Source organism: Cheilinus undulatus, linkage group 4 (genome assembly GCF_018320785.1).
Source record: "Cheilinus undulatus linkage group 4, ASM1832078v1, whole genome shotgun sequence".
NCBI lineage: Eukaryota > Metazoa > Chordata > Actinopteri > Labriformes > Labridae > Cheilinus > Cheilinus undulatus.
In genome coordinates, this window is record NC_054868.1 from 48,479,235 (window position 1) to 48,489,354 (window position 10,120).

General features: G+C 38.9%; 1 protein-coding gene across 1 annotated transcript; it reads left to right on the forward strand.

Annotated features, from left to right (window-relative positions):
* The first annotated feature begins 2,065 nt into the window (after window positions 1–2,065).
* LOC121507787 (beta-1,3-galactosyltransferase 2-like) lies at window positions 2,066–5,060 on the forward strand. The gene is made up of 3 exons (XM_041784126.1): window positions 2,066–2,123; window positions 2,959–3,076; window positions 3,869–5,060. Exons 1-3 carry the CDS (start codon window positions 2,066–2,068, stop codon window positions 5,058–5,060), a joined length of 1,368 nt encoding a protein of 455 aa, XP_041640060.1.
* The last annotated feature ends 5,060 nt before the right edge of the window (window positions 5,061–10,120 follow it).

The window sequence follows — 10,120 nt, forward strand, 5'->3', positions numbered from 1 at the left end:
TTGGATTTCAATAAAATTATATGCAGAAAGTAAAAATCAATATAAAGTCAAATTTAGCTGTTTTATTTTGAAAAGTACTTCATTCAATCTTTCACTAATAAATAAAAAATACATCAATCATGCAATACTCTGTCTTTTACAGTGTATGGAAAGTCCTGAAATGTTTTCTGTGTTATGTTTACTATTGATGATTATAAAATGATTATTTTCCTCATTAAGGGTGAAGCAAAACTCACCAATTATGCATGAAGACCAAAACCCTCCATTCAGGCACAGCTGTGATTATATTAGTCTGCTATCTGTGCTGATGAACGCTGGAGCAGTTTCTGACAGGTTCATGAGATGAGAGCATCTTTAGACCTTATTCGTGAAGCTCTCCTGTGTGATCATGGGGGAAAAGCTTGTCTGAAGGCAGGAACATTTTAACTTCTCGTTGTCGGTGTTTTGAACTGTAAGGCTGAGATAAGGCTCCGTTGTTGTGGAGAAGTGGATCACATTTTTCCGCTGCTGGACGTCTTCTCTCTAACGTGTGCGACTCTGGCAGGAAGTTTTCAACAAAATGTTTGCACCCAGTCAAATCTCGTTTTCTGGTTAAGTGTCTTTATGAGATTTTTAAAATCCTGGCTTTTCAACAACACTGGGCTCATGTCTTTAGTGACGTGCTGTGTGACTAAAGACATGTACAGAGAATGTAATATGGTAACACGGGCGTAAGCAGTCAGGATAATGTCAATTTTAAACAGTGGGGATTAATATTTGCATGACCTGGTGTGTTTGTGTTCCGTGTATCATTCCAGGAAGCGTGAACTCCTCAGCGATGGGCATGTGATTCTTAGGAGGCTTTTCTGAGCACAACACACCCGATTATGCAAATCAGTACTGCAATCAAACTAACCGCTTACATCTGTTTTTTCATGTTACATTCTTTGATCCCAACATAGCAAAAGTCAAAAAGACGCATCATTTCCTGTTTATTTGATTGTGTTTCAGAAATGAAAACTAGAAAATGAACAGTATTTTCATTATTTGATTTGGTTCTTAAAACAGAAAAATGAACGATGAGTCATTTTTTCATTTATTTGTTATTCAACTATCAATCAAATGTTAAATGAACGAATGACGGATTTAAAACATACAGCATCCTACCCTCTTTGGACTAGTAGTTTTTGACTGGTCTAGCCTCAGGGTCAGTGTATTTTCTGGAAGATCTGTTTCCTAGTTGAAACCAGACTCAAACAACAGGAGAAACTCTCGTTATTCCGGGTTTTTTTTCTCGTTTTTGACCAAAATGGGAAAATGGAGAAACGAGTTGTTTTTCTGTTTTTTTTTTTTTTTTTTTACATTTTTGACACCATGTAATAAATTTTCACTTGTGGTGATGCTGGAGGGATGAGCTGCTTCTAATTTTGAGGGACCAATCAGACTATAAGTGAAGTCTGAGATGGAGCAGAAGGTGTGAGGCTGGATGACATGTCCCCCCTCCCCTCACCTCCCCTCTCGCCATCACTTCTTCATTCAGGGAACAAATCATCTCAAAGCTCTTTTTTTTTTTTTAGAGAGAGAGAGGGAGGAGGAAAGAAGCCGGACATGGAAGTTACAGTTAGTTAGCTTGCTGTTTAACGCGTCATCGCTGACTTGTGTATTATTTAATCCATGTCTCAGGCGATGAAGAGTTGAGGAAGTCCAGGAGGAAGAAAGGCCCTGTCAGTCATGGTGGGTCGGGGGGCTGGCTCCGGTGTGGGCTGGCTGAAAAGGTAAGAGCTTCTTCTCCTTGTCATTACTGAATTACACAAGCTATGTGAAGATTTGTAAAGGGAGACAAGTTTTTGTTTAAAGTTGAGCTGATTTGTGCACATTTAACATAAAGAAACGCCCCTTATATGGCCAGTAACAGGGGGGAAAACTTCATCATGATTTAACTAACAACACTTAGCGGTTTTACCTTTTTGTAGGATAAAAGTGCTGGCAGAGAGCTTTTAAACAGGTCAAAGTGATTGTGTTTTTGTGAACTATGTTCATGGTCAATAAATCTGATTCACCTGCTCCTCTCTGGAGAGCTGACAACATGAAAAGCAAACGTGGTTCAGGGACGTGCAGAGACATTTTGGGGGGCAGGGGCTCAAGTGAGAAAAAGGGCACTTCTCTTAATGTATTGATAAAAAATGCTTAAAACCCTCCACCTCTAACCTAATAATCAATTTATTTTAATAACCTCACATTCACATAGTTGTTGTATACTCAACTTATTGCTACAAAATAAATCAATCACACAAAATCAATGTCTCCTTTAGATTTCATGGGGTTTATCCCAAGAGTAAGCAAAGACAAAATAAGCTATGACACCATGGTCAAGTTTTCTATGCTGCCATTCTCTAGGAAATACTTAGAATAACTGACTGTAGCAACTAGGGAGAGGGCATGGTGAAGGAAGAGTTTTCAAGAAAAGAAAAAAATATGCTAATAATTTGTTTATTTTTGCACAAGATAATAAATTATTTGAAATCTTTTGGTGTGAATGAAATAAAAAGTACTTCAAAATAAACATTATCTTCACAGTGAACTGAAAAAGACTGACTGCCAAACTACCTTCCAAACTGTAATAGACCAATGATTAGTTGCAGCTATAAGGCTTAGTGCATCTGCACTCCTCTACTGTGCACTTTGTTAATTTAACTGGAAAAAAACAGCAGAAATACTGAAAATCACTGCAAAAAAGAAATATTGACAAAATGGAAATGGCTTTGTGCTGCAGACATGATTAAAATGTAAATGATTTGAGAATTTATAGTCAGGCAACAGCATACAGAATATCCTTATATTAATGATCTATTATTATTATTTTTATTATTATTATTAATATTATTATTATTATTTCTATCATTATTGTTTGTACTATCTCTCTGAACAAGCACATACTAACTGATGGTGACATAATCTTAGTTTTCGTGCGTCTTACAGAGTGCACCGGAGCTGTCATCTCCGGGAAGAGGGACCCAACTGCAGTCAAGATGGCCGACATGGGCGTCGCTCTACATCCAATCCTTACCGGAAGTCTCAACCGCAAGTCTATACTAAGGTTAGGCTTAGGCATTAAAACCAAAGTGGTTAGGTTCAGGGTAAGGCAGTGGGGAAGGTGATATATTTGAGATCCAGCACCAAGGGTTAGGCTTAGGCACTGGCAGCTGAGTCTAACAAAAAGACGAAACTTGTGCTTGGGACTTCCGGCATGGATTAGATGTATAGTGACGCCCATGTCAGCCATCTTGACTGCAGTTGGGTCCCTCTCTGGGCATCAAGGGGCAAAGCCCCTTTAGATTAGATCATTAGAGTATTAATTAGATTAGATTAGATTATTTATTATTAGATTATTTTTGCAAATCGTTCAGCCCTACATCCAAGTGCAGTTAGATATTTTTTTCCAGAATGGTTTAGCCCTTGTTTAATCTACCAAATATTGTTTTTGTTATTATATGAAATGGTTTCATACTCATGTTCAAAAATACATAACAATTAGAATTGAAAAAAAACTCATTAATATTAAAAATAACAATTATTGCATTTTAAATCAGAATTGCAATATTGGAAAAGAAATTGCAAAAAAATTGCAAATAGAACATTTTCCAAATTTGTTCACTCCAAATCTTGGCGCAAAGGGACTGATTGGCCACAAGGCTAGATGCAATACGTGTGCATGTTACGCTTAGCTGCAGAACCTTGTGGAAGAGTTTACATCACTGTATGATTAGTGCAATTCTTATAGGTTGCTGATAGCTCTATTAGCAGGCATAGCCATTCTTCATTGGTCTAACTGTGTTCCTCTACTAATGTGAACTTAGTGGTATTGATTTTGTATTTCTTGTGTTTTCAGAAATTTCAGTGAAGGTCATCAAAAGAAGCCTATTTTCCAATCCTGGTTCCAGTTCCTGCTTCTGTTTTGTTTTCTACTCTTCATCTTGTGTTACACCGTGTCCCAGAGCACGCCATCATGGTGGGACAGTCTCCCCCTGCATCAACACTACCACAGGCTTTTCAATCGGACCAGACAGATTGTTCTACCTCCTCCTTTTTTCAGAGTTAAACCTCAGGAAATACTTAAAACCACTGCTGTACCAGCTATTGTCACATCTACAAAAACATCTACCAAAGCACCTATAATAGCACCTACGAAACCACCTACCAAAGCACCAACTGTACCCACTGCTGTTACACCTCCTTGGCCTCAGTACCATCAAGCCTACCCACGGAACTACCACTTTATAATGGATAAACCAGAGGTGTGCAGGAGCCAGATGCCTTTCCTGGTTTTGATGATTCCAGTCGCACCAGGAAATGTTGAAGCACGGAACGCCATCCGTCAAACATGGGGCAAAGAAAAGAAAGTACAGGGCGAGGTGGTGCTCACTCTGTTCATGCTGGGACTATCTGGAGGAGCTAATATCGAGCAGCAACAGCAGAAGCTCAAAGAGGAGGATCTGGAACATCACGACCTGATCCAGAGCGACTTTATGGACACTTACAAAAATCTAACTATCAAGACAATGGTGATCATGGACTGGCTGGCGACACGCTGCCCTACAGCCGCCTACGCCATGAAAGTTGACTCTGATATGTTCCTGAACATTGACAATCTAGTGATCATGCTGCAGAGGCCGGGCATCCCGAGGCTGAACTACCTTACAGGGATGCTCATGTGGAACCGGCCGGTGTTGCGCTCAAAGAACTCGAAGTGGTACGTCCCAGAGGAGATGTACCCAGAGCCAAGTTACCCGACCTACGCTCATGGCATAGGATATGTCTTCTCCAATGATCTTCCTGAGAAGTTTGTGAATGTGTCAAAATCAATAAAGCCTTTCAACATTGAGGATGCTTACATTGGAATGTGCATGAAAAAACTTGGACTGAATCCCTCATTGCCACCAAATCCCTACCAGTTTCAGGGCTACCCCTCAAAATATGACCGCTGCTCCTTCTCTAAGGTCATCACCTACATCCTTGGGTCCCCTAAACAACTAATAGACTTCTGGACAGACTTAAAGAAGCCAGGACCGCCTTGTCCATGAAAAGGCAACTAAAGATGCTCTAAGATCTCACTTTGGTGTCAGGGGTCAGGTGGCAGGGGAGTGGGAGTATTTATTTATAGATTTCTACTGTTCTAGTTTACAGCTTTTCTGCCTTGCTCATGAGAATATAGATTGGGATATCAGGGAAGTTCTTGACTACTGAAGTTGCTGTTGAGATTTGTTTTGATGAGCTGGCCTCATGAGTTTAGAAAAACATGACTATCTCGTGTCTGACTACAAATTTCTGCAAATTGCAGAGTGTGATTATGCTTTATGAAGGTAGCAATGAATCATAAAAAGGGATGGAAAAATGTATTCTTATGAAAAAACTGCTGGTTTAAGATGTTAAATCAATGCCAAAGATACGAAAAGTTTTTTTTTTTCTCAGGGCACCTTTATGCAATAGATGAAAAAGCCGTTTACAGAGAAGTGATTATCTCTTTTTTCTGTTGAATGTAATTTGTCAAATTTAAATTAACAATAAAAAAATTTACAAAAACACTGAGCACCTCTGGAAAAGGTTTTGTTCAAGACAAAAGTCAAAGTCAAACCCAGGCAGCAACCTTTGGTGTTAAAAATGAAGATCATGCAGAACTTAAAAAAGGCAGGTCCTCAAATGCCTAGACACCGCATTCCAAATTATTATGCAAATGATATTTTTCTCTGATTTTCCTAAATAGTTGATGCAAATGACAGTATAATTTTCAAGTCATCAATCATTAGAGCATATTTTAAATTTTATTGAACAAACCTCCCAATGATATCTTTTTTTCCCCCTCAAAGATAAAAAACTGAAAATAGACTGTTCCAAATTATTATGCACAACAGAGTTTCAAAACATTTTATAGGTTGTAAAGAACTGAAAATGGTCATTTGTTGAATTTGCAGCATTAGGAGGATGGGGGCCACACCATGAGTTTCTCTCCTTTTATGCCCTTAGCAGCCAATGACACAGAGGTATTCTTTGCAGCATGAGATGGTGCATTGTCATGCCGGAAGATATTTTTTCCACGGAAAACACAGTTCTTCTTTTTGTAACAAGGGAGAAAGTGGTCAGTCAGAAACTATACACTTTGCCGAGGTCATTTTCACACCTCCAGGGACGCTAAAGGGGCCTACCAGCTCCCCATGATTCAGGCCCAAAACATGACTCCACCACCTCCTTGCTGAAGTTGCAGCCTTGTCGGGGCATGGACCATAATCTGCATGGTAATAGGGAACGTGGTGTAAATTTGTAAAGTATTCAGACCTCTTTCTCTTTTTTCTCTGTTTGTTATGTTGCAGCCTGATGCTGAAGTTGGAAAAAACAAAAACAAAAAACAAAAAACAAAAAAAACATTTTTTTTAATTCTCATTAATCTACACTCAGTAACTCATCATGACAAAGTGAGGGCCACACTGCTATTAGTATAGAGTAATTTGAATGTTTTATTATTGACTGTAGCATCAGGCTGCTACATAAGAAAATTAAAAAAAAAAAAAGTCTGAATACTTCCAATTACACTTTATGAGACTGGCTCCAAAAGCCCAGGGATCCCTCTCAGGTCCCACATTGACTATTTCAACAGCAAAACTAAAAATGTTATCAGCTTGGTTAAAAACCAAGTGCACATCAGTGAATAATGGGGATAGCCTTGCGGACTACAGATGCATGCAATAGTCCAGCTAAAGCCAGATCCCTGCGTAGTCAGCAGAGGAACTGTAAGAAGGTTCAATTGATTTGTAATATATTTTTCTTTAGTTCAGGTCCACAGTCCCATCAAATGCTCCATCAAAACCAGGAAAAGGCAACTTTGATTACCGAGGACCAAATTGTTAAAAATGGTTGGACAGTATCAATATAATTATCAGATTACTAGTAATTTAACTAAAGGAAGAACATGTTGCTTTCATGGTCATTTACAATACCGACATTTCTGTTTTTTAATTAAGTGCAAGTAGAAATATTAATTAATGAGATATAAAGAGAATTAGATCTACTTGAAGCTGCTTTATCAGCTCAGTGAACATTATGGTTACTTGTTATTTAAAGATGTTTTATCTGCATATTTTCCCAAGCACATTTAGTGATGCATATAAAAGTGTTTTTTAAATTTATACCTAATTAATAATAATAATAATAATAATAATAATAATAATAACACATTTTATTTATAAGCGTCTTTCTGAACACTCAAGGTCACTATACAGATAAAAATGAATAAAATAAAAACAATAGATAAAAGCAAACACAATATAAAACAAGACAAAGAAATTACAAAGAGTAGGCTAATCTGAACAGGTGGGTTTTGAGCCTGGATTTGAAGAGAGGGAGAGTGTCAATGTTTCGGATGTCTGGTGGAAGTGAGTTCCAAAGTTGGGGAGCAGAGCGGCTGAAAGCTCTGCTCCCCATGGTGCTCAGACAGGCAGAGGGCACGGTGAGGTGGATGGAGGAGGGGGATCCGAGGGAGTGGGAGGAGGTGGCTATGTGGAGGAGATCAGAGAGATAAGGGGGGGCGAGATTGCAGATGGCCTTGAATGCATACAGGAAGATTTTGAATTCTACTCTGAATTTAACCGGGAGCCAGTGGAGCCGCTGTAGGACAGGGGTGATGTGGTGAAATGAGGGAGTTTTGGTGATGATGCGAGCAGCTGAGTTCTGGACCAGTTGGAGTTTATGGAGAGATTTGTGAGGGAGACCAAAGAGGAGGGAATTACAGTAATCAATTGGGGAGGTAACGAGGCTGTTATAGGCAATTATATCTACTGATTACTTTAAAAGAACCAAACAAATTCTAGCAATCAGAGATCGCAGGACAAATCTTTCAATTTTCATGTTTTCATGGCAGATTTTGTCATTTTTATAATACAGGTGTATTTTAAACTGATTTGCCCCAGAGCTGCCAGTTGCCTACCCCTGATCTGAACTGTAATGCCATTGTCTGCCGCTTGTAGTCCCTTAAAGGTAACATAACTTACCCTCTCAAGACAGGTCTATATCAGTCTCAGAGGTCTCCAAAACATGCCTGTGAAGTTTGTTGCTAAAAAAAACCCTCCAGTATTGGATTTTTTTCAAGTCTGTTTCAGCCCTGCTCAGAACGCTGTTTCTGTGTCTGTGGCTTTAAATGTTCCTGAGCTGTCTGACTCCGCCCCTGACCCTGCCCCTTTCAGGAGAGGAGGGCGGAACTTCTTCCAAGTGGGGAGGGTCAACCGACTCTGGGGGCGGTGCTAACTTCCCACATGACATCATGAGGGAAAATCTGAGCATGGCTTGTTTTAGCACACATTTTTTGTAAGCTTGGGTGGGGGGTGGGGGGGATTTTTCTGATCCTTGGGGGGATTGTGGACAGGCCAGAGGTACACATTTTTGTTAGAAGTGCCTGAAAAAGTGTGTTTTACATAATATGTGACCTTTAAGCTGTTCTTGGAGACCACTGCCTTGCTGCCACAGCACTCTTTAATCAGTAAACAACTGTGAACAGATAGCATCTCATAGAAATTGTGCAATCTAGCACTGTTTGATCTAGAGGGTGGGGTTTTCAATTGGTCTAGCCTCAGGACCCATCACCTCTTAAATGTGCAATCACGACCCTAAAATATTTTCAACAACTTCTATTAATTAACAAATAATATTGAAGTTTATACCACAAATATGAAAAAACATGACTGAACTAAAGGACAGGACAAGCATGCAACTGTAGAAACTCTAAAACAGCGTACATGAATACATTGCAATTTGTTCAATTCTCTATGGTAAGGCATGCATTTTGATAGTTTACTTGATATTTTGAGAGATTAATGAATGAAAATGAGATAACCAGTTTTGTTTACTCCAGAAAAAGAGTTAAATAAGTTTAGATCTTAATAAAACCACCCAAATGTTCTTGCTATCATGGAAAATCAGAGTAAAATAAAATGAATGGATGTATGTCTGCTCATGCCGTCTGTTCATCATGAACTCAATGCCACAGCTTTTTCCAGGCTCACCTTCAGGGACCCAGTAAAACCAGTTTGGCGACCCACTTTTGGGTCATGACCCACCAGTTGAGAACCACTGCTCTAGAAAATAGTGATGAAGTCAAATGGAGACAGTGTCAGGCTATACTTGCATATAACCAAAGTAACAGCATTCAACACGGGAACTAAAGGGTTAATCAGCAAAGAGGATTGAAGACCGACAGAGAGAGCATTGCCAATGTTAGCCACATTCTGTAAGCGGTGATGCACCAGATAAAGGAAGTGTTTTTTTCTTAATTTTAGACCAGTAGAGTTATTTACCTTTAAATAGCTATGAAGTGATTCACCTAACATCCTAACATAACCAATCATTGTCCACATGTTTACTCAATAGAGGTTTGCAATGAGTTGCTTTCTCGTATGGTTCAAAGACCAGCCTGAAGATATTGTACATCCTCATGAAACATCTCTCAAAAGTAAGATCTGCACCAGCACGGATCAGAGTGAAAGCTCCCTTTGTGACCCTAAACCTCAGTTCAGATAAAAAGAAATACTGGACAGGTAAAGCTAGTGAGGAGAAAATCTGAGAACACTCAGATCAGTGAACACGATGCCTGATAACAGCAAAAAAAGGAGGTTGATCTTTGATAAGATAGATTTCTTTTCAAAACAGCTCTGAGGGCACAAAGTAACGGAAACTAAAACCAGACAAAGAAAAACAAAGATAAGATCATGAGGAAGTTTTTAATTCTGTTTGCCCAGTGTGTCTTCTTTGCCACCTTTTGTAATGTCAGGATGCCAGAAAACAAATAAGAAAAACGGAAAAATTAGCTAATGGTTGCCACATGGCACAAAAATGTCAAGTGCCAAAGATTGGTGAAAAGTGCAGAAAATTAAGAAAAAGTCTTTAAAAGTGAGGACTAAAGCAGCAAAACTTGATTTAAAGTAGCTAAAATGGGTGAAAAGTTTTTAAATGTGAGGAAACAACTGACAAAACTTGATTCGAACTAGCTGAAATGGTCGAAATCTTCAAAAGTGGGGACAAAAGTGGCAAAACTTGATTTAAGCCAGCTGCAATGGGTGAAAAAAATATTTAAAAGTAGGAAAAAAACGGGGCAAAACTT

Excerpts from the sequence above, each read along its gene's own strand:
- LOC121507787 (XM_041784126.1), top strand. The coding sequence starts at position 2,066 with ATGAAAAGCAAACGTGGTTCAGGGACGTGCAGAGACATTTTGGGGGGC. Across the intron at positions 2,124-2,958 it reads TTTGGGGGGCAGGGGCTCAA|AGTGCACCGGAGCTGTCATC; the intron begins GTGAGAAAAAGG and ends TGCGTCTTACAG. Across the intron at positions 3,077-3,868 it reads AACCGCAAGTCTATACTAAG|AAATTTCAGTGAAGGTCATC; the intron begins GTTAGGCTTAGG and ends TTGTGTTTTCAG.